The sequence below is a fragment of the Lynx canadensis genome, chromosome A1 (genome assembly GCF_007474595.2).
Source record: "Lynx canadensis isolate LIC74 chromosome A1, mLynCan4.pri.v2, whole genome shotgun sequence".
Taxonomy (NCBI): domain Eukaryota; kingdom Metazoa; phylum Chordata; class Mammalia; order Carnivora; family Felidae; genus Lynx; species Lynx canadensis.
In genome coordinates this window covers 126928914-126954448 of record NC_044303.2, presented here as the reverse complement: position 1 = coordinate 126954448, position 25535 = coordinate 126928914, and the positions used below count along the sequence as shown (strand labels likewise).

Sequence of the window (25535 nt, the reverse complement as noted above, 5' to 3'; positions counted from 1 at the left end):
GATATACAGTCACATAAAATGAGGAGAAAGATAAATACACTCCAAATTAAACAAGGAGGCAAAATTTCAGGAAAAGAACTAAATGAAACAGAGATGAACAATCTACTTTATAAGAAGTTCAAAAAAATTCAAAGTCATGGAATGAAAAGTACAGCTTAAGAAATACAGTCAATAATACTGTAATAATTTTGTATGGTGACAAATGGTAATTACACTTGCGGTAAACATTGAGTAACGTATGGAATTGTCTAATCATTATGTTGTACACCTGAAACTAATTTTATAGTTATAAATACAATAATATCGTATGTCAAATATACTCACAAAAACACTAAAACATAGTTCTGTAAGTTCTTGTGAGATCAACTACTAAAGTCAAGACAAAGAAGTAAAAAGCATCCAAATTGGAAAAGAAGACATAAAAGTATGACTGTTTCCTGATGACATTATCTTGTACACTGAAAATCCTAGAATCCATAAAAATAGAAATTCATCAACAATTTTAGTAACGTGGCATGTTATAAAATGAACATAAAAAAATCCATTGCATTTCTGTACACTAATGATACACTATCTGAAAAAGAAATAAAGAAAGCTATCCCATTCACAATAGCACCAAAAACAGTAAACTACTTAGGAATAATTTAAGCAAGGAAGTCAAAGATCTATACATTAAAAACAACAAGTTTGCTAAAAGAAACTGGAGACAGAAATGGAAAGACATCTTGTGTTCATGGTTCAGAAGAATGAATAGTGTTAAAATGGCACAGTGCTCAAAGCCATCTACAAATTCAATGCAATCTCCATCAAAATAATGTATCTTTCAAAGAAATTGAAAAAAACTATCCTAAAACTCGTGTGGAATAACAAAGGACCTCAAATAGTCAAATCAATCCTGACAAAAAAGAACAAAGCTGGAGGGATCATGCTTCCAGATTCTGAACTGGACTACAAAGACAGTCACAAAAATTGTATGTAATGGGCACAAAAATAGGCACATAGACCAAGAGAAAAGAAGAGAGAGCCTAAGAATTCAATACTAGCACATATAGTCACCTAATATTTGACAAAGGAGGCAAAAACACTCAGTGGGGAGAGGACAGTTTATTCAACAAATGATGCTGGATAAAATTGAGAGACACATGTAGAACAATGAAAATGGACTCCTATCTCAAAGCACTCAGTAAAATTAAGTCAAAGTGGATCAAGGACTTAAACATAAGACTGGATGCCATACAATCAGAGAAGAATATGTAGGAAAGAAGTTCATCAATATGGGACCTGGCAATGATTTTCTTTCATATGATGCCAGAGGCACAAAAGCAAAAATCAACAAATGAGACTATCTCAAACTGAGATGCTTTTCCAGAGCAAAAGAAACAGTTAACAAAATGAAAAGACAACCTACAGAATGGGAGAACATTTTTATAAAACATAAATCAGATAAAGGGTAAATATCCATAATATATAAGGAACTCATAAAGCTTAATAACAAAAAGACAATCTGATTGAAAAATGGCAAGAATTAGCTTTTTCCAAAGAGGACAGCAAAATGGCCAAAAGGTATAGGAAAAGATGCTCATTACTAATCAAAGAAATGCCAAAACTACAATGAGATACTATTTCACACCTGTTATAAATGGTTAACGTCAAGAAGACAAGAGACAACAGGTGCTGGGGAGAAGGTGGTGACAAGAGAACCCTTATACAATGTTGATGGAAATGGAAAGTGGTCCAACCAGTATGGAAAACATCATGGAAGTTCCTCAAATGATTAAAAATACATCTACCATATGATCCAGCACTTTCACTTTCTGGAAAGGAAAACAAGATTTTGACTACATATACGCACTCCAATGTTTATTATGGTATTATTAACAATAGTCAAAATATGTAAACAATCAAAGGATCAATAGATGAATAGATAAATGGATATAAAGATATGGTATATATACAATGGAACACTATTTAGCTTTAAAAAAGGAGGATATCCTGCCATTTGCAAAAACATGGATGGTCCTTGAGGACATTATGCTAAGTGAGATAAATCTGAGAAAGACAAGTTCTATATGATATCACTTATATGTGTAATCTAAAAATATCAAACCTCAAAAAAAGTGAAATTGTATTTACCAGGGAATTCAGGGGTGAGGGGCACAAAATCTATGGCACTTAAGAGTACAAATTTATGGGGAGTAAATAAGCCAGAGAGATCTAATGCATAGTGTTATGAATATACAAAATAATACTGTAGTATAATTATATAATGGGATAAATATTGCTATAATGGCAGTCACATTACAATATATAAATGTATCAAAGTAACGTATTAAACTCCTTGAATTTACACATTACATGTCAAATTTATTCAATTAAAAAAACTAGTGGAAAAAAAAAACTAGTGAAAAGATTAAAAAACAACTGGAATTTTCACTGACTTGGTGGCAGCATATCTTGTGTATCTGTAACCAGCCCACTTCCGACATACATTCTCTCTCCAGCTCTACCTTCTCTGTCACTTCTGTCTCTTTGACATGAAATCCATGTTTCAGTCATTCTTTTTTAAAAATTTGAGTATACTCAAACACACACTGTTACATTACTTTCAGGTATATAACGTAGTGATTCAAGGACTCTAAGTTATGCTTACCACAGATGTAGCTACCATCTGTCACCATACAACACTGTCACAACCCCATTGACTATATTCCCTATGCTGTACCTTTTATTCCCATGACTTATTTAGTCCTGCCCTGCACCCACTTTGCTCATCTCCCCAACCTGCTCCCCCTTTCACAATCCTTTAGAGACCCTCTAGATCCATCCACATTGTTGCAAATGGCAAGATCTCATTCTTTTTGATGGCTGAGTAATATTCTATTGTGTGTATGTATGTATCTATATATACATACATACATACATACATACATTCCACACACATATACATACATAACACATATTTTTTATTCATTCACTTATCAACAGACACTTGGGCTGCTTCAAGATCTCAACTATTGTACATAATGCTGCAATGAACATAGGGTGCAGAGATCTTTTCCAACTATTTTCCTTTGGGTAAATACTCAGAGTGAAATTATTGTATCATCGAGAATTTCTATTTTTTTTTTTTTTAAGAATCGCCATACTGTGGAAACAGTGGCTACGCCAGTTTACCTTCACAGTGAGAAAATGGAAGCTACACAGAGAAGGTCTTCTTGTTTCAAGGGGAAGAGTACAATCCTTTACTTTGGTGAAATAAATTGTCTTTGAATCTCACACTTGGCACTTATTCATTTAATCATTTACATCATATGCATCTCCCTTACAGGTATTTGAGTTTACAAACTTCAAGACCTGGCTGGGTTCCCACTCATCTATCTTGCTTGATTACTTTAGCCTGCACTAGACAATCATTGCTTCCTACAAATTCTTTTTCTACCAGGTATTTGAAGCTTATTAGATGCTGTTTTCTATGAGATATAAAATTTGTCTAACATACCATTGACCTTTGTAACCATTTTAAAACGTACCATTTAGTGTTGTGCAACTAGCACCAATAAATCCAGAACATTCACCTCAAAAAGAAACTGTATCCATTAAGTAGTCATCTCCCATTCTCTGGCTCCCCCAACCTCATACTAGGGGCATTTTGTTCCCCAATTAGTTGTGCCTCCCATTAGGTCTGCTCTGTATCCCACACAGTATTTAACACAGTACCAGACATGAGCAGGTGTCCAGCAGATGTTGGCTAATTAAAGGATTGATTGCTGTTAATTGGTTCGGAGAAGGGGTGGAGTGGGAATGGAAAAATGAAAGAGAATCAGTTTTTCCTTTGTTTATAGTTAGGAACTGACCAAACCTGGGAGCAATTTTGTCAGCCTAATTATTGCTGGGGGGTGGAGGGAAGTGGTTACCAAGCACAGACTTCGAAGTACTATCATTTTGTTTCTGCCCTGTAGAAAAATTATGCCATAAATCAAATTAAACCACCCCTACTCAACTGGAAGCAAAGACATATATCTGAAGTATTTGAAGAAATGCAGGGTTGTTACACCTCAACTAACAACTAACAGGTTGAGAAGTGAAGGTTTTAGTGAAGAGATAAGGATCATTTATGATTGGCAGTTTGTTTATAAACAAATAGGTGCTAGGTGTTTAAAAAGTTTGTTTCCTTAAATCAGTTTAATATTCCCTTTCTATCATAACATTTTCATAGGCTTTCACTGATCAAGGAGACAATTTTACAAGTTTTCAGCAAAAAGGTCATTAACTTCCTATGTATAGGATTTCAGTTTACAATAACATTTATATGTATTGTCAGTTAGTAGGTTATTTTCATCGTGAAGGATGCATATGAAAGAGAGTAAATAATATAATAAATTTTCAATTAGCAGGACCCAAACTAATGAGAGCTCATTGTGTTATCCAAGGTTTTAAATCTTAAATATAACTTACGGAGCACATACTATGTGCAGAGACTGTACTAGGCATTTTGCATTTATTTCCTAATCTTGGGACAAGCCCCATGAAGTACTTATACAATGCCCATTTCACAGCTAAGAAAAATGATTTGGTCATATTTTGGTAAAAAAAAAAAAAAAAGAGAATTGAAGCCTGACTCTAAAGCCTGCATTATTAACCTCTGCACAAGTCTAATGTCCATCTTCATATATTCTGGCAGTGCTCCAATCAACATTATAGAATGATAGCTGGAAACTTCATAAAAATGTTCTTTGGAATTCTTATCCTCTCTGAGTAATATGTTTTAATGTTTCCCAATTCTCCAAGAAATTGTTCTCAAAGTCGAAATATAGCTCTTTTGTATGGTAATGCAGACCAGTTGTCCTGGCCAGAGTAGATACAAAAAGCATGTGAAGTTTTATACAAATTACTTTCTTTCACAAAGTGATAGGTTCTGAAAGACATAATTAAGTCATCCTTTATTAAATCTCCTATCTGGAAAAGGAACCATCTCTTCAGCAGCTGGTTTGTTCATTGAGTCCTCAAGGCAAAGGATGAGATGATGAATTCTTAATCTTTAAACTACTTTCTTAGAATGGCCATTTCTTTGTCAAATAAAGCCAATCTGGGTTAATGTCAGTTAATTAAAACTAAAGGCAAAAGAGAGAGTATAAAGGTATCGTATCTAGACTTATTGTGGAAAACATCTATTATGATGACTCTCACAGATGAAATATCATGGTTTATTCTGCACATGGATGAGGAAGACGTCCTGACAAGCACCAAAGAGAGCGTATGCTCAGAACCTGAGATGGAGACAGGAAAAAGTCACCGACTGACAACAAGTTGCTAAGTAAGAACCACAAAAAGCAGAAGATTAATCATCCACACAAATAATCCATTCCAAGTGACTTTCTGGTGAGAACATGGCATTTCCAAAAATTCTTTAAGGGACTAGGATGTCTCCCAGATTTCTAACATGAAGGGCTGGATCTCTCTCTTAGCTGTGGTCTAATGAATGATAAAATTTCCAAGGTGCACCCATCAAAAGAGAATGGAATTGGTATGGATGGACTCAGGAAAGAGTACAGTCAAGGATGGAGAGCACTTATTGTCCAAAGTGATCAAAAAAGATGGGAGAATACGTGTATCGAGCAGTGTGGGTATTCAGGTTTGTCTGCCCACTCATCTCCACTGGGTTAAGGAAGAATTTTCCTCACTCACTGGTATTCTCTTAGTGTCATAGGCCTGGCTCGTAATAAGCAATCATTAGAATAAGGAATAAATGAGTGAACATTACTAGATTCCCTTTTCTTTGATCTAGGGCCACTGAGAAGCCTTATGAAATTGAATGCCTGTCCTAAGGGTATTTTTACTACTGGAAAAAGGATGCAATGATTATCTGACAGGAATATTATCAACTACATGACATTTACATTTCTCAGTACAAATAATAAAAGACATTTTTAATTAGAAATCAGTCCCTTGTGAATTTGGTTAAAGTGATTTGTTCTCCTATTATTCCCAGCTCTGATAATTTTGCCCTGAGAGAAAGGAAATAACATTGGCAAGTGTGCAAAGCTGATGAACGGACCTGACCTTCTGCCAACTGCTTCCACTAAGCATGTATTTCACAATTCAGCATGAACAACCCTCCTTAATTTGAGCTCTTTTAACTCTCAAAACTTAGATTAAATTCTATCCAGATGCTGCACTTTGTATTTCTTTTACCTAAGTTTAATTTTATTGTTAAATAACATGTGTAATAGCAATTTTTGTTTTCAAAAACCAAATAAAAAGCAAAGCCAGTAGTTTGCACAGATCTGTTATATGGAACTGTGCTTGTTTTTAAATATTTCACAAAATGGGTTTGTAAGTTCATGTGAATGGGAAAAGAGCACAGCTTGAAAGATTCTAAGAAAAGAAGCAGGGGCCTGATTCTGAGCCAAATTCAGGTAAGACAAATGAGAAATGGAAAATTTTGTTAGATGGGGCAGGAAACATGCAAATTCGAGACTAGCCAGAGGAGAACTTTTGATCTGCAAATGGTAGAAAGCGATGGGAGTTTGGAGGCTGTTAATCAAGAATGTATTTAGCATTTTGGCAGCCTTGAAGGAGCTGGACTTAGGGGAATTGGGTTATCTTAAAGATCAAATAAACGGCGGAGATCTGGGTGAGTAAGGAGTCGAAGAAAGATCGCCTAGGTTAATGGGGTTGACTAAGAGAGCAATGAGTAAAACATGGATTTGCCAAGTCTTAAGGAAGCATTAACTGGGGGATTTGAGAAGGTGAAGTAGAGAGGAGGTCCAGAAGAGAAGCAGCATGCACAACCCGGAGATCTATGAGAAACAGGAGTGTTTTACTCAAAGGTGCTTCCTGGGTGGCATTTCATGGATTGGATGACCGTCAAATTCATCATCCAAACCGAGTCATTTTTGAGACTGAAGAGGGTGTTATTAATACACTGGGAAATGAGCATAAGTCGAGTCTATCCCACACAAACTGGGATACATGGCAACTTCATTTATAAGATATGGACACTTGCTGGGTAGTGCATTTCAGCCACCAGCCAAGAGAGTGGATATCCATAGGTTATGAAATAATGGCAGGTCAAAAGTTACTTGGAATTGGGGAGCTCAAATGAGTCAAGGACCAGGGGAAGTAAGGGTCCCTTCTGAACCACCCCAAAAGTAGGATCATAACTAAACCAACCCAAACATTTAAAATGTACCCTATTGGCTTATTTTCTACCTCGTGGGAACATTTAGCTAAAAAGAATGTGAGCTAGTGGAAATAACGTTTGGGTGGCCCTGCTTCTCTGCAGAGAGCTGTGTGAAGACAGGTTACTTAGAGCCTTTAAATAGCATTGCTGGGGCTCCCTACTGCACCTAAAAGTTGGCAATGCCCACTATTTCATAAACACTACACTTAAGATTTAAATAAATCTTGAAAAGCTGAAGAGAAGAATCAATACATTTTGAAACAGGTGTTCTGAGTTTTGAAAAACAGACTTCAGGGCAAGTCTCTCCTTATTAAAGTTTGTCTCCCTCAGCCTGGCTTTATTACATTCTTATTTTCATAGAGACAAAGGTTAAAGATTAAAAAATTGAAGGAAAAAGCATCATTACTTATTAAAGTGGGATGGCTGGAGGGAACATAGCAGGTCTGAACCCAAGAAGAAAGCTTTAAGTTTAAATGGCCAAGGTGGGAGTGTCGACTGCCAGAACTGCTCATGCTTTTCTGGCTTTGGTGCCCCAGCTAATGAAGTAGTCCTTAGCAAACTAAGTAGATACTCTTAGGTCAGGATGAAGCCCAGGAATTGAAATTAGCTATAATGAACAATGCAGACATAGCTACACTGGCGAGTTCTTAGGCTATGCTTTCTTTTTTTTTTCACATCAGATTCTTATGTTATACAAAAATGCATTTAATGGAAACAACTTTTAACCCCCCTCCCCATTTAATTTCATAGTAAAGGGTGGCAAGTAGCAAATGCAAATAGCATTTGAGCAGTAATTTCCTGTCATCTTTGAAAGTATGGATTTCAGGGGCGCCTCGGTGTATCAGTCAGTTAAGCGTCTGACTTCAGCTCAGGTCATGATCTTGTGGTTCCTGTGTTCGAGCCCTGTGTCAGGCTCTGTGCTGACAGCTCAGAGCCTGGAACCGGCTGTAGATTTTTTCTCTCTTTCTGCCCCCCTCCTCCACTTGTGTTCTGCTTCTCCCTCTCCAAAAAAAAAAAAAAGTTAAAAAGTAATAAATAAATAAAGTAAGTAAGCATGAATTTCAGGATTCTAGTGAAAGACTAATTCTTTGTGCTTACACAATAGATCCTGACCCATTCACCCTATGATTCTCCACCTGACAGGATATCCTATGATATCTCCATTCACCTGACTCTCCATTCTCTCTGCCTCTTTCTAGGTTGCTTCCCTTCTTCATATGAATATGTTGATTTTACTCTCAGGTTTTCTCTGCATGAGAGTTATTCAAGCCAGCCCCCTGAGATCATTTTTTACCCTTCTATACCCTCAGCTTCCAAAATCCAAACATCCACCAAGTCTTATTTTTTCTATTGCCTATACATTTAAAAAGCTCTGTTTTCATTTTTATCCTCACTTCCACTGCTCAATTTAGGCCTGTCCTTCTCAATCAATACAGTCAGGTGACATAAAGGTAGGGTCTAAATCAGAGGTTCTCTGCTGTATATTAGAATCACCTTGAGGAGCTACAACATTCATGTTTGTACTCCAGAGATTTTGACTTATGGGGCCAGTGTATACCCATGGATGTGCTTCCTGTCTTCCTTCAACAATTCATCTTCTAACCAGTGGTCTCTAAGCATTTTCAATAATATATTTCTTCCAGTTCAAAAAAAAAATGTTCAGATGGAGTAGTGTCAGCATCATGACATCAGCATTCTGAATCATTTTTTCTCTCCCTTTTTATTTACTACAAATTAGACATTCATCAATAAAAGTACCTCTGCACATTACATCAGGACACCTGGGAGATTTCTACCCACCCATGCAACAGAAAGTATTAGGATGGGACCTTGAAGGGGGCTGAGAATCCACAGCAACTGGTGAATTTGTTCTATACCCACTTGCCACAATGGGGGGAAGGGATGGAAATGGAGAGTGCCAAACAGGACAGATACTCATTCGAGGTAAAGAATTTGTGTAAGTCCAGCTAGGATTCTTTGAAAAGATAAACAAATCACAATCCATTAGCTAGACTAAGAAAAAAAGAAGAGTCAAACTGTGAGAAATAAAAAATGAGACATTACAACTGATACTAGAAATACAAAAGATTTCAAGAGACTATTATAAAGAACAACTATATGACAACAAATTACACAACCCAGAAGAAAGTGATCAATTTCTAGAAACACAAAACTTAGAAAGACTAAATCAGGAATAAAAAATCTAGACCAATAATGTTAGTAAGGATATTGAATAAGTAATTGATATACCTGATGAATATAAATATTAAAATAATAGCAAACTGAATCAAAGAATATATTAAAAAGATTATAAATCATGGCCAAGTGGGATTTATCCTTGGGAAGCAAGATGGTTCAACATATGCAAACTAACAAATGTAATACATAACAATCATAAGAGGAAAGAAAAGTCATGTGACCATCTCAAAAGATGCAGAAAAAACATCAGACACAATATAACATTCTTTAATTAAAAAAAACAAAACTTTGCAAATCTGGTATGTAAGGAACATAACATAATAAAGGCCAGGGGCGCCTGGGTGGCGCAGTCGGTTAAGCGTCCGACTTCAGCCAGGTCACGATCTCGCGGTCCGTGAGTTCAAGCCCCGCATCGGGCTCTGGGCTGATGGCTCAGAGCCTGGAGCCTGTTTCCGATTCTGTGTCTCCCTCTCTCTCTGTCCCTCCCCCGTTCATGCTCTGTCTCTCTCTGTCCCAAAAATAAATAAACGTTGAATAAAGGCCATATATGACAAATCTGCAGCTAACATCTTACTCAATGGAGGAAAATTGAAAAATTTCCCCTAAGAGCAGAAACAAGACAACAATGCCCACTCTCAGCATTCTTATTTACTGTAGTTCTCCAAGTTCTACCTAGAGCAATTAGCGAAGACAAATTTATAAGGCATCCACATCAGGAAGGAAGGAAATAAAACTGATGTCATTTGCAGATGATAGGATTCTGTTTTTCAAAATGTGTCAGACACTCACCCAAAAAACTATTGGAAAACAGTAATTTCAGTAAAGTTGGAGGTTATAAAATCAACATGCAGTATCAACTGCCTTTTTATACACTAATGAGGAAGCATCTGAAAAAGAAATACATAAAATCATCCTATTCACAATAGTGTCAGAAACAAAATGCTGAAGAATAAACTTTACCAAGAAAGTGAAAGATCTGTAGAATGAAAACTACAAGAAGGTGCTAAAAGAAATCAAAGCAGGTACAAACAAATGGAAAGACATCCTATGTTCATAGATTGAAATAATTTATATTCTTAAAATGGCCATTGCATCCAAAGCTATCTATAGATTCAGTGCAATTCCCATCAAAATAACAAAGACATTTTTTCACAGAAAAAAATCTAAAATTTGTCTGAAACTACAAAAGACCCTGAATAGCTCGCAATCCTCAGGAAAAAGAACAAAGCTTGGAGTTACCACAGGTCCAGATTTCAAACTATACTACAAAGCTATAGTAATAAAAAACAGTATTGCACTGACACAAAAGTAGACACATACACTAGCACTACAGAATAGAGATCCTGGAATAAAACCCTGCCTACATGGTCAATGAATATTCAATGAGGTAGCCAAGAACACTCGGTTGAGAAGGACTAATCTCTTCAACAGATTTGGACCCCTATCTTTAGACTACTCATAAAAATTAACTCAAAATGGATTAAAAGTTTAAACATTATACCTGCTACTAAAAAACTCCTAGAAGAAACATGGGGAAGAAATGCCTGGAACTTAGGCTAGGCAATGATTTTTTTTGGATAGGATACCCAAAGTACAACCAACAAAAGCAAGATTCAACAAATGGTACTACATTGAACTTAAAAGCTTTTGCATAACAAAAGAAACCATTTACAAAATGAGAAGACAACCTATAGAAAGAATTATTTTGCAAACCATCTGTCAGATAAGGAACGAACATCTAAAATACATAACTCAAATAACTCACAATAAAAAAATCTGATTAATAAATGGGCAGAAAATTAAATGGACATTTATCCAAAGAAGTCATTCAAATGGCCAAACAGTATTATGAAAAGATGCTCAGCACCTGTTATATAGATTATAATCAAGAAGATGAGATAACAAGGGCTGGCACGGATGTGGAAAAAAAGGGAGCCCTCACACAGTGTTAGTGAGAATGTAAATGACTCCTACCACTATGAAAAACATGAAGTTTCCTCAAAAATAATAGATGTATCATATGATCCAGCAATTCTACTTCTGGGTATATGCCCAATGGAAATGAAAACAGAATTTTAAGAAATATATGCACTCCATGTTTATTGTAGCATTCACAACTGCGAGATACAGAAACAAAGTGTCCATCAATGGATGAATGGATAAGGAAGTTGTGGTATATACACACACAATGGATATTATTCAGCCATGAGAAAGAAGGATATCCTGCCATTTGCAACAACATGGATGGTCACTGTACATATTATGCTAGGTGAGGTAAGTCAGATGAATTTAAGTGCTGCATGATATCAGTTATATGTGGAAATCTAAAAAGCCAAACTTGTGAAAACATATTAAGATGGTAGTTACTGGGGGATGGGGATTGGGTAACAGGAAAGATGTTGAAGGGTACAAACTTGCAATGGTAGTAAATAAGCCCCAGAAATCTAATGCACAGCACAGTAAATATAGGTAACCATAGTGTACTGTAACCCTCAAACTTGATAAGAGACTAGAACGTAATTATTCCAAGTATTTTTTAAAATTTTGTTTAATGTTTATTCATTTTTGAGAGACAGAGTCCAGGTTGGGGAGGAACAGAGAGAGAAGGAGACATAGAATCTGAAGCAGGATCCAGGCTCTGAGCTGTCAGCACAGAGCCTGACATGGGGCTCAAACCATGAACTGTGAGATCATCACCTGAGCCAAAGTCCAACGTTTAACCAACTAAGCCACCCAGGTGCCCCTAATTATTCCAACTATTAAAAAGACTAATTATGTAAGGTGATAGAGGTGTTAATTATCATCATAATGGCATTCCTATTACAATACAATGTAATATAAACATATGAAATTAACATGTTTTACACCTTATATTTACACAATGTTATATGTTAAATATATTTCAATAAAAAACAAAAACCAAAATAAAGATTTGGTACTAATAAATATTTTAAATTATGATGTGTTATTGGACTAATACATTACAAAAGATGGGCAACTAAAAAATATGTGAATACTGATATACAAATAAATGTAAGTGTTAACATTTTCTTTCTGTACCCCAGCTGATCTTAAACATCTTAATTTTAGGAACACTGCCAGAGTAACTGGTCTAAAGTGAAATGTGATCTTGTCACCACATTGTTTAAAACATAGCACAGTTATTCAGAATTTGTACGACAAAACTCACTTATTCAGCCCTACAAACAAGGCTCTTCATAATGTGCTAGCTTTCCAAGCTTTAGATCTCTCCAGATCTGCTTCTTCTGCCTAGAAGGACAATCATCTGTTTGTCGACCTACTCAATCCTATTTATACTTTAAGGCTTGGTTCAAACATCATCTCCTCAATTCCACCGCTCCCAGAGTCTTCAGAGAGGGAGTATCTACCCTACAAGCTCTTCTAACACTGAGTCAACATCTATATTATGGCAATATATATTGTCTTTTAAAAGTCTTTGTTTATGTGTTCCTCACTAGACTAGAATCTGCTTGGGAGGCTGGAGTTTGGTCATACTGTCGGTTTGGTCTCAGTGCTTGACCAGTAGGTGGTGTTCAGTAATACTGAATGAGTGAATAAAATGCTGTAATGAATTCCCAACTTACCCAACAAAGCATTTATCTCCTATCCCCCCTCCCCAAAGAAATAAATTCTTAATGTGACCCTACTACAGTTTAGGATGAGAATCTACAGCACATTTAGTTTAACTGCAATCCCAAGCAGATTTTGCTAAATTCTCACTGGACCCACTAATTATGCACTGTTCTATAACTTCACATTCCTCTTTTGAACAACAAAACCTTCTTAAAAATATTATAATTATGGGCCACAGGAGGCCAGACTACGGTGGCACATGAGGTGGTGGTCAGTAGGAAGCCAACTTTATGGACTGGGTTCCTGAGGCAGAGAAGCATGGTTGCCAACCATGAAAAGCATCACTTGGCACAACTTCCTTCTGCTAGCTCTGGAGTAATCTGCCGTGTGTGTGTGTGTGTGTGTGTGTGTGTGTGTGTGTGTGTGTTTGGTTTGTTGGTTTTCCCTGTACATCACTGGTCTCAATCATGACCATGTGTTAGAATAACCTGAGACTTAAATAAAGTATAGTTAGGTTCTGGGTCAAGATGGTAACACAGGTGAATACTGAACTCACCTCCCACAGACATAATGAATCTACAGCTACATATGGAACAATCCTCTGGAACAAAAATCTAAAAAGTAGCTGAGCGACTCCTACCCACTGGGTGAACAGGAAAATGGCCACATCAAAGTGGGTAGGAGAAGCTGGGGTACAATCTTGCCCTAAATTTAATTCCTGGCTTAGCAATCTACCATGAGGAAGGAACTCAAAACCCAAAGCTTCTCATTGAGGGGCACACGATTTAAACCCCACATACGGTATCAAAATTTTATGACCTGTGCCTGAGAGACAAGCCCTCCAGAATATCTGGCTTTGAAAATGAATGGGGCTTGCATCCATGATACCTACAACATTGTAGTAAAGTGAGAAAAAGCTCTTAAAGGGCTTGCACACAGACCTACATCCCAGGGCCTAATGCAGAGATAGCCAATTGAGAGACACCCAAACTTTATATGAAAGAGGCTCATTGGCTAAACACGAAGGATCAGTCTGAGGGGTAATCATCTAATTTAAGACACATCTAGAGGCCTTTTATCAAAGAAGACACATGGAAGGCCAACAGACACATGAAAAGATGTGCATCACTAATCCCCAGGGAAATGCAAATCAAAACCACACTGAGGTATTACCTCACAGCTATCAGAATAGCTAGTACCAGAAAGACAAGAAATAACAAGTGTTGGCTAGGACAAGAAGAGAAGGCAACCTTAGGGTACTGTTGGTGGGAATGTAAACTGGTAGGGCCCCTATGGAAACAGTAATAAGGTTTCTCAAAAAACTAAAAACAGAAGTAGTGTGTGATACCTAATTCCACCTCTGGGTATTTATCCAAAGAAAACAAAAATACTAATTTGAAAAGATATATGCACCCCATGTTTATTGAAGCATTATTTATAATAGTTAAGATATGAAAGCAACTGTGTCCACTGACAAATGAATAAAGAAGATGTGGTATATATACAATGAAATATTACTCAGCCACAAAAAATGAAATCTTGCCATTTATCACAGTTTGGCTGGACCTAGGGGATATTATGCTAAGTGACATAAGTCAGTGAAATCACATATATATGATTTCACTTATATGTGGAGCATAAAAAATAAAACAAGCAACAACAAAACAGAAACAGACAAATAAATATAGAGAATTGATGGCTGTAAGAGCTGGGAGGATGGGGAGAGGTGAAATACATGAAAGGGACTTAAAAAGTACAAACTTCCAGTTTTAAAATAAATTAATGATGGAATAAAAAGTCATAGGGAATAAAGTCAGTATTATTGTAATAACTTTATATGATGACAGATAATAACTACACTTACCATGGTGAGTATTTTGTAGTGTATGTAATTATGGAATCACTATGTTGCACACCTGAAATTAAGGTAATATTACATGTCAACTATACTTCAATTAAAAAAAAAATGAAGCACAAAGATACAGAGAACAGATTGATGGCTACTAAAGGCTCAGAGTCAGGGGTGGACAAAATGGGTGAAGGGGGACAAAATATAAAAATCTCCAGTAATACAATAAATCACTCACAGAAATATAATGTATAGCATGACGACTTTAGTTAATGATACTGTATTTTTTATTTAAAACTTGTTTTGAGAGTAGATCTTACAAGTTCTCATCACAAGAAAAAAAATTTCTAAGTATGGTAACAGAGGTTACCTCAAATTATTGTGATCATTTTGCTATATATATATATATATATATATATATATATATATATATCATTATATTTTACTCCTGAAACTAATATGATGTTATATGTCAATTATACTTCAACAAAAATTATTTAAAAATACTTTGGGTCCCATTTTAGAGATTCCAACTAATTGGCCTGAATATGGCTCGAGTACTGGGATTTTTTTTCAGAATCCTTACTCTGGATCCAATCTTCCTTCTAGATTTATTTCCCTCTCCCTGCTTTGCTTTTATGTGACTTGAATGGCTGAGAAAGAAAGAGATCCTATCAGTGTTCTGAGGCCCACCTGTGACTTCTGAGTTAATTCATCTGTTATTACCAATCTCAGAGCAGTCTGATATGGCTCAGGGCATAAAACCATCAAGATAATAGCACACTCTACAATTCTTTGATTTTTCATTATTTAGAAGAGAACTTCCTTAAGTGGTCTTGATTACAGATGCTCTAAATTGGTGTTCTAAAGGTACTAAGAAATTCTAAAGGTACTAAGAAAAAGAAAGCACAGAATGGTTAAAGAGTTTTCTAGTTTTAATTAACTAATAAACTAATTTTGGAGGAGACTCCAAAAGACTGGCATTTGTTGAAAAGAGAAGTTATGTATTTGGATAAGATTGCATTTAAGAGAATTTATCCTTAATTAATGATGTAGTCATTTTCTGGCATCTTTCACTAGAAGTCTGTAGATCACTGGAAGACTGTGGCATCCAAGAACAGAGTTTAAATCAACTTACTAGTTATATAGGAACTAATTTCCACCTGGACTGTAAAACAGAAAACTGAATTCAGTTAAGATGTATTCTGTACCTCAAAGTTGTACTAAGGATACAATGACTCAGGAGTGAGTTTAGAGGTCAGGGAAGGTATAATGCTATTATTATAATTATGTCCAATGAAAAACATATGAAGAGAATCTGGCTGCTTAGGGTCAGACCACATGGATCCAAAAGTTCATGGTTTCCCAGGATAACATAATTTCACATTATAATCATTGCCTTCCTTGCTTTCTCTTCTCTGGGTTGGCAGCCAAAGACAAGGGTGGTTTGTGCTAAAAGATTCATAGGAACAGAGCAGATTACATAAACCCGGAATAAGAATTCTCAAGTTAGGGACCCCAGGTTCAGCAGGAATCTGAAGAATAATCACTGAAACCCAAAAAGGCAGACTTTCCTGGCTGAGTTACAATGATGTTCCATTCATCTCAGTTAACTTGTCTCCACCAGTAATATCAAGGCATGTGAGGTAGTATGGTCAATGCACCCAAATTTTTAACCTTGATAGGATAGAAGAAATATCCACAGAGAGTCCAAACACTTTCAGACATAGTGAATCTGGCTGCCTTGATTTATCTAGACCTTTTAAGAAGTAATTATATATCCTGTCTGTACTACAACAAGAAACAGTATAGTCTTTATGATGTGAAAGAGTATCCTTTTCTCTTTGTCTTTAATTTACCTCTTTCTGCCTCAACAGATTATTTCCTTGAAGGGATCAGTTAAGCTAGTCTTTATGGAATCAGTGTGCTTCATAGTATAGACAGAATGAGTTTTGTCGGTCTTCATATTCCTAAAACAGAAGCAACTATCGACTCATACAATTCCATGTCCCTCCTCCACCCTTCAAATTGCACTTGTTTTGATGTTTTCCAGCTGTTTAATTTATGTATTCAAGATATTAATTATATTTCTGATATACAGAACACATGTTCAGCTTCCTAACAGAAAAGATACATATTTTATGACTCCCTGATGTCACTGTCAGTGTTTAATAAATATTTGTGAGATGAATAACCAAAACAAAGTAAGTCATTACACTGGTAAAATGGTAGGAAAATTATTTCAGATTGGAAAAGTGGCCAAGTGTTAACATATTTTATAGTTGTCAGAAATCCTCATGGGGTGTCTGTACTAGACAAGGGAAAATATACAGGGGAAGGGTCTGGAATTTAGGAATGCATGCACATAATATCATGACAACTACTTGAATGCAGAGTAATAGGAAATAAGTATCTATTATTTGCTTTAGGAATAAATATTAATCCAAATTAGAAACATTTCAAAACTGGATCCTTACAAATTATTTGTAAAAAAATAATCACTTCTCTCAATTTTAAATTATCTTCAGTCTTTGTTTCTTTGACTACATTTTTGGCAAACTTCAGAATTTCTGTACTTTCTGCCCTGCCAGAGCTTATAAAAATAGTTCAAATATTCTTTCATCTATAATTTCAAAGCAATACAAATCCCTTCCCCTCTATAAATTTATTTGTTCTTAGTTCTAGTTAAGTGACTTCCATTTTAGAAAAAATTTATTTCTATTTTTTCGAACTGAAGTTTTACCTTCAAATTTTAAGTTATATTGTACATTTATTTAGATTATTGGCATATTATAAATGTTATTTAAACTAAATACAAATCTAAAACATTCCTATATATTGTTATAGTTACATGCATCTGTAGTAAATGCTAAAAACATGCATTAGAAGAATAGAATCAGCTATAAGATATTGTAAAGCTCTAGGAGCAATTCTCTACTCTCTCCGAAAACTTGCCACTATCTAAGCCCTCATTCTAAAATGTGATTCTGTTGTGTGAAATTCAGAGGGTGCTTCTTAAAAATTTAGATTCTGGGCTTCCACTTTAGAAACTCTAATGCAACAGGCTTGAGAGGGTTGACAATGTGCACTTGAAAAAGAAGCTCAGACAATTTAGCTGCAGATGATTAAAGGACCACCCTAAATAAGAAGCACAGCTACGGGGGTAGATAGAGGAATCTACAGCTCAAGGGAGCGGTCAGGGCTAGAACCAGATTTCATTGTCACTGTTGGTGGGAATGCAAGCTGATATAGCCACTGTGGAAGAAGTATGGTGGGTCCTCAAAAGTTAGAAATGCAACTTTTTTCTAGTAACTGCACTACTGGTGTTTACCTAAAAAATACAAAAACACTAAAGCAAAGGCTTGTATTCCCTCTTATGTTTATAGCAGCATTTACAATAGCCAATTTTTTTAAGCATCCCAAATGTCTATCAATTGATGAATGGATAAAGAAGATGGGACACACACATACACACACACACACACACACACACACACACACACACACATACACACAGGAATGTTATTCAGCCATGAAAAAGAATGAAATCTTGCCATTGGCAATGACATGGATGGAGCTAGAGTGTATTATGCTAAGTGAAGTAAGTCAGAGAACAAGAAATACCACGTGATTTCACTCATAGGTGGAATTTAAGAAATGAAACAAAAAAGTGAAGAGAAAAAAGACAAACCAAGAAACCCATTCTTACTATAGAGAACAAACTGATGGTTACTAGAAGGCAGGCAGGGAACAATGATACAGATGATGGGGTTAAGGAATGTACTTGTGATGAACCTGGGTAAGGTATGGAAGTGTTAAATCACTACATTGTATACCTAAATCTAATAAAACCCTGTGTGTTAACTCTACTGGAATTAAAATTAAAAAAAAAAAAAGATTTGGTTTTCATGGTCTGTATGTCTAACCATGGAAGTGGATAGGAACATCTAAGGGAACATGGAGATAATGAAGAATGGTGAGCCCAAGAAGGAAAGCCAAAGTGCAAGTAGCAGAAAGAGGAGGTGTCTTCCAAGAAAACAGAAAGTATGACTCGGGAGGGAGGAGAATGGAGGGCAACATGGGATGGAAGCAAAGAAGGCCAAGTTCTACAACGACGGCATACCCAACAGGGCCAAGTGGAACAGTCAGGAAAGAGAAAGCCAGAAAAATGCTGTCTGTATACTTTATCTCAGGTACTACTATGTTTACTCCTGGAAGGTAGGGTATGGTATTCCTAACAGCTGACACACTGTAAACACTTAGTAGAGGTCTGGTGAACTAAACTGCATTAACAAGAGCAGCAGCCATACACAGATTTTAAATACCTTAGCTACAACTGAGTTCCTTCAAGTACCCTCATCAGGGTTAGCAAATGTTACGTGGGTTTAACCATCCACAATGAAGAATTAATTGTAACCAGACTGATCGAAGAGTTATTTCCAACCATCCACCCAAATGTGGAAATGACAAGTAAAAAGAAGTGCCCGATCTCTGTGTCTATGTGAGAGTATTCTGGAGATTTACTAGTACTTTTTAAAAATAAAGCAAAAACCTTTAAAATAATTTAGATTGTGAGAGTGGTTTTATTTCCATACAAATGATCTCTCATGATCATTTGTCGAAGTGTGTGCAGTCATCAGAACAAGCCACATTAAAGGAGGTAAATGACTCTCTAAGAATGTACAAGTGTTGGTTGCTATGACAACTGATGGGTTATATTAAATAGCAAAAAAAAAAAGTCAATTAGAAACCATTTGCACAGGAGTGTAAAACATTTCTGCCTCACAATTTCAGGAACTTTCCTACATCTCTGTATTATATGAAAGGGGTTATGTTTATGCCAGTCATAGGCGTTCTAATAAAGGTCACCCTCTTGATGCATACCCATCATTATTTTTTTGTTTTAATGTTTATTTAGTTTGAGAGAGAGAGGGAGAAAATGCACACGAGTGGGGAAGAGGCAGAGAGATAGGGAGAGAGAGAAACCCAAGAAGACTCCACACTGTCAGTGCAGAGCCCTATGTGGGGCTTGATCTCAGAAACTGTGAGACTATGACCTAAGCCGGAATCCAGAATCAGATGCTTCAAGGGCTGAGCCACCCAGGCACCCTGCATTCCCATCATTCTAATGCTTCCTTCCATAACCTGCTCTTTGGAACACCCAAGTAAATTACACCCAAGTAATTTACTTTGGAACACCCAAGTAAATTACCCAGTAAAATTACTACTTTATTAGAGTAGTAAAGAATTTATGCAGTTACCAGGCTCTTTTGTACTCCTAACATTAAACAGTACTTGGCTTCAATGTATTTTTGTTTGAACCAAACAATTTTCAGGTTAATATATAGAGGCACTTTCTATCTGTGGAGCAGTTCCCCTGCCTTCAATGTGGCATATGCCTGACAAGTGAAGAAAATAAAGGGTGAGAAGAGAGGGTTTCAAGAAACCACCCTGCTAAGCCTCTCCTAGGTTTCCCTTCTCTCTTGGAGACCTCCTATTCTCCACCCCTAACTTCTTGAAGTGCTGAGGGGATTAAAGAGAGAGTGCCAAGTTTTCAGACTTAAGAAAAAAAAAAAAACACTGTTAAAGTGATAGAATGGGAGAGGCCCTCTGAATGAAATGATAAAGGCTCAAGAGCAACCACAGAGAGACAAGACGTCAGCTATGTGACTTTCTCCTGGGCAGCTCCACAAACATTGATAGAACGATTCTTGTGGCCATTGGGTAATGGCCGTTAGGGCCACTGATGAGAGCACTGATCTCATGAAGAAATATTCAAGCTCTCAGACTGGATTGCTCATAGTTCTTTTATGAGATTACCACATGATAAAGTGACCCAATGAGAGGCTCTCTGCTTTTCTAATCTGTGCTGCCCAGTATTAGCTGAATACTCCCAAAGCACCCCTTCATAGCAGTGCTTTTCAAATTGTAGGTTGAGGCCCATCACTAGGTCCTAAAATCAATAGTGGGTTGAGACCACTATTAAAAGATAAAAGGAGAAACAGAAGAGGATAGAAAAATATCAGAATGAATCTCATCTACTGAGGGTAAATATACTTTGTGAAACTTCTGTTTCATTCTTTCTCTGTACATACATATGCACTGGGTTGCTAGATTAAACATGTTTTTTACTGTAGGTACTGGCCAAAAAGGCTGGAGAGCCAGAGTCTACTAAGAATACCTCCAAGTTTTCTGTTGTGTAAGGAGGAAGAGGGAGAGGGGAAGGGGAAGGAAGAGGGAGAGGAATAATAAAAAAAAAATCCAGCTCTTTTGCTCTAGGGCTTGAATTGTTTCCCAAATCCACTCTCCACTTCCATAATATTATGCTAGGTTCTAACTTTTTTACTCATTCTCCTCTAAATGTCTTTGCTCCATTGTGCCCTTTATTCATAACGTTTTCTCTCCCCTTTGTGTTTTTCATATTCTGTCCTCCTTTAGGGTCCATTCAGGCCTTATCTTGGCATTGAACCCATATGATCTCTATGTCCTCTCATCAATCATTTCTTTGTAGCTGTTCTGCTCAATTCCACACACTTTCTCTACAGGTGTCCTGTCTGCTTTGAGTTTTACCTGCCTGCTGTCCCACTTTGCTCCCATACCCCCTGGCACCCCTCTCCTGATCTGCCTCCTTCCCCCTGTTGCTTTCCCTTTGGTGTATACCTCCTAGTTAATTATCCTGTTTTTATTGTCTTGCTGTTTCTGCTTTTCTATGCGTATCTCCAGTTTTCCCACTTGACTGAAAGCAACTTGAGCCCAGGGACTGTGAATCATACATTTTTGTATTCCCTGTGCTATTTGGCATAGGGCAGGGCATATAACAGGTGCTCAGTATAAAATGCCTTGAGCTGAAAAATCAGTCACAAGTCCCTGCTGTGCACCAAAACTCTACCCTACTCACTCAAGTATTTTTCTCTCAAGACACACTGTTTCGTGTTTAAAATGGCTTTGCGACTTCTAAAGCTAGTATCTATTTTTTACCTTGGTTTTATCTACAAAAACTTGGTAAAGTAGGCCTGGGTCATGATACTCATTCTTGAGAGATGAGGAGATGGAATCTCAAAGACATTTTTAACAGCAACAAGTTGTCAGCGATGTCCCCAGAACCACTATCGATAATATGACCTATTTGTGCTTCTGAACTCCTCAAGCAGAAACCTGACAATAATCACACATTATAATAAAGTGCTCACTCAACACAAAATGTTGCATATGGAGGAAAAAAATAGCAACAAAAAAATAGCAGGCAAAGCTTAAACTGTGTTTCTCATGAAAAAGAATTTGAATACCTTGTACTAGATCAACATTCTGGCTATTTTGCTTTTGTTATTATGCTTGGATTCTAACAGTGCCAGAGAAAGTGGGAGGAGATCCACTTCTTACTTACCAAGGATATGTTGGTTTCCATTCGAAGTTGACAGTCTTTTCATTACACCCACCCTAGCAATTAGCGGTTACTCTGTGCAGTGTTGCAAATAATTACCAACCTCTGGTTTGTTTGCGTGTGTGTGTGTGTGTGTGTGTGTGTGTGTGTGTGTGAATTTATCACTTACCAAGCTGTTCTCCTAAATGTTGGCCTCTCTCCGTTGAGATGACCCGCTCATCTTCCATGTCACATTTGTTCCCAACCAGGATAACCTGGGCATTATCCCAAGAGTATGTTTTAATTTGAGTTGACCTAAAAGAAAAAGAACAGGCAAAAAAAAAAAATGATCAGAGGAGAGAACAACATAAAATGAAAGAGAAGGAATATGTCCTACAGATGAGGATAATAGCAAAATATGAAGCCCAAATGCCTGACATTTAGAATAAACTAGTTCAGTGCAATTTCACCCTTCAGATACTTAGAGACTGACTGAATCAAAAATCCAGGGAAAAATGGTGTTGTGTTAAGAATTCTGTTTTGGGGGTGCCTGGGTGTCTTAGTCACTTAAGTGTCTGACTCTTGATTTCGGGTCAGGTCTTGATCTTGTGGTTTGTGGGTTTGAGCCCCATGTCAGGCTCTGCACTGACAGTATGGAGCCTGCTTGGGATTTTCTCTCTCTGCCCCTCCCCTGCTCATGTGTGCTTTCTCTCTCTCAAAATACATAAACTTAAAATAATAATTCTGTTTTATTTGGTGATATTAACATTACTACTATTTCTCCCTTCTACCTCTACCTTATGTAATATCTTTATACTCTGAGCAGCCAACCATCCTGGTTTGCTCACCATGTTCTCAGTTTTTGCAGTAAAAATCTCATGTTCCTAGAAACTCCTCAGTTCCAGGAAACCCAAGATGGTTGGTCAGTCCATCACACGAAAAAAGTCATTTTCCCTTATTACAACAATGTAAAGAGCTAGGACAATTAGGGCCTAGGAAATATGGGGATAATGTTAATTTCTAAATCTTAAAAAAATTTTTTTTAATGTTTATTTATTTTTGAGAGAAAGAGAGACAGAGTGTGAGTGTGGGAGGGGCAGAGAGAGATGGGGACACAGAATCCGAAGCAGGCTCCAGGCTCTGAGTGGTCAGCACAGAGACAGACACAGGGCTCAAACTCAGGAGCTGTGAGATGGTAACCTGAGCTGAAGTCAGATGCTCAGTCTACTGAGTCAATCAGGTGCCCCGATAATGTTAATTTTTAAAAGTGGATCCTAACAACTAATATACTCATGCTTTACATTTTACAGAGAAAAATTCCAGGTTAATATAAAAATTACACTATAATGGGCTGGTAGTTTAAGTTATAAGCAGGATATCCAGAATTCTGAATAAGTTTCTAGTATGGATCATGATGAACACAGCCAATTTCTGATTTTGAAATTGAGATAGAATTGTGATAGTTCATATTTGCAGATATAGTCCTAAATAGGTCAGATAGGTGACATGAATTTAATCCTCAGAATCAGAGGGATATTATTATCCTCCCCATTTTACCACTGAGATTATCCCAAGAACAGCCAGCTAGTCAAGTATCAGATGAGGAAATCAAAACCAGGTTAGTATAGCTTTCAAGCCTATGCTCTTAAACATGTAACCATGCTACTTATTTTGAGAAGTGAAATTCTTGTGTGCTTGTTGTCATTTTAGAGAAAAAGATGAAAGGAAGCCACGTTCTTTACTCCTCCCTTTCTGCTGGTCATGTTTTTATTTGAGAACAACAATCTAAGATATGTGGAAAAGACCTAGCACTCAGTGGGTGGTCAGGAAAGAGATACTAAAACACTGAAAAACAAACGATGAAAGTTTAAAAGAAGTTTAAAAGAAAGTAAAATGTCAAAAAGAAAAGCTTAGAAATGTTTCTGCTTAGCAACTGTCAAGTCTTGCAGGATTATTAAATAGGAAATGTGACAGTCTGTTCTCAACCTGTAAAGAGAGTAAAAGCAAAGAGTAAACTCTAGCAGGTCATCTTCCAGTGAGATGTGATCACTGTTTCTCCCTTATGAGAATAATGATTAGAGCTACAAGGCAGATACTGTTTTATTTCAGAGCATTCCCCTGAACCAAGTACAAGTTTTCAAATGAGATTAAAATGGCTGTGTCCCATGTGAACGTCTCAGAAGTTAAGTACATTTTATCAGAAAAATCTGGAGACATGACCTTTCTAATAATGATACCTAAGTTAATAATCAATTCCCTGCTAGCAACAGGAGATTCAGCATGCATCTATAAACTGGGAAAATAAAAGCAAGCATTCAAAACTCTAACTTTCTCTCACCTCAACTTACGTTTGTGGTCTTTGAAAAATGGTAAATTCATAGTGAATTAAGGAGTAAAAATGCATGCTATATATGAACACACACGAAATTTCAAGGGCTAACATAGTTTTACAAAAAAATTCCAAAGGTTCTTTCAAAGTAACTCAAATCTAATTGGATTTCCTCAGGTATTTTTTAAGTTATCCCTCCACTCATATAGGTCTTATTGGTCAAGGCTTGGTCTTGGCTACGCCTGGAAAGGCTCAAGGGAGAGAGCCCTTATATGAACAGACAAGGTTATCCTGGCATGCAGTTAGGAACCAAATAGAGAAAGTTATCCTGGCACATAGCTAGAAATCAAATAACCAGAATGAGGTTAATGATAGGGGAGTCACAGGAGAGTGTCTTTTGGTAAGGACGGGGTTGAGGCTAGGATATAAAGGATATGGCTTTCTGAGTTTACAGGGGACAAATGCTCACTTGAAGAAATTTAGCACTCCTAACCTAGGCAAACATCCTCTGCAACCCTGTTTGCATAAACTTAACCAGGGTATACCTTTGTGAAGGTGAAGAAGAAACAACCTGGCTGATTTGTACTCTGAAGCCATGTTGATGGAATGTGTACTTCTATCATTCAACATGTATGAGTGTCTCATCTCTGCTGATTTAATAACCCATGGGGTCTTAGGCTACTGTGACAAGCTATACATTTATGCATACACAACATTTACCATTCCCTATTTGTAAAAACGTATTTATAGCCATAATTGTATCAAAACCATTCCCCTTCCCTTTTTTACTAATATTTTAATGTAAGTTCCCCAATGTCCTAAATTGTCAAGGGAATAATGTTGGGTTTTTTTTTTTTTTTTTTTTTTTTTTTTTTTAGTTACTAGGAAGTTATTTAAAACCTTTATCTAAAAACCTTCAATAGCTGATAGAAACCATTTTCTTTTTTTTAACCAATTAAAATTATGGTCTGGGGTATTTGTACTCTGATTAACAGAAGATTTATTTGCCATCAGAACTGGT

General features: G+C 36.7%; 1 protein-coding gene across 2 annotated transcripts in view; it reads right to left on the bottom strand.

The window, feature by feature from the left end:
* Positions 1-25535, bottom strand: part of RAB3C (RAB3C, member RAS oncogene family) — a 297846-nt gene that overhangs the window by 35102 nt on the left and 237209 nt on the right. For both annotated transcript variants that reach the window (XM_030321390.1, XM_030321383.1), the window contains exon 4: positions 22376-22500. In XM_030321390.1, coding sequence (XP_030177250.1) covers positions 22376-22500 — 125 coding nt within the window. The remainder of the gene's footprint in view (positions 1-22375; positions 22501-25535) is intronic.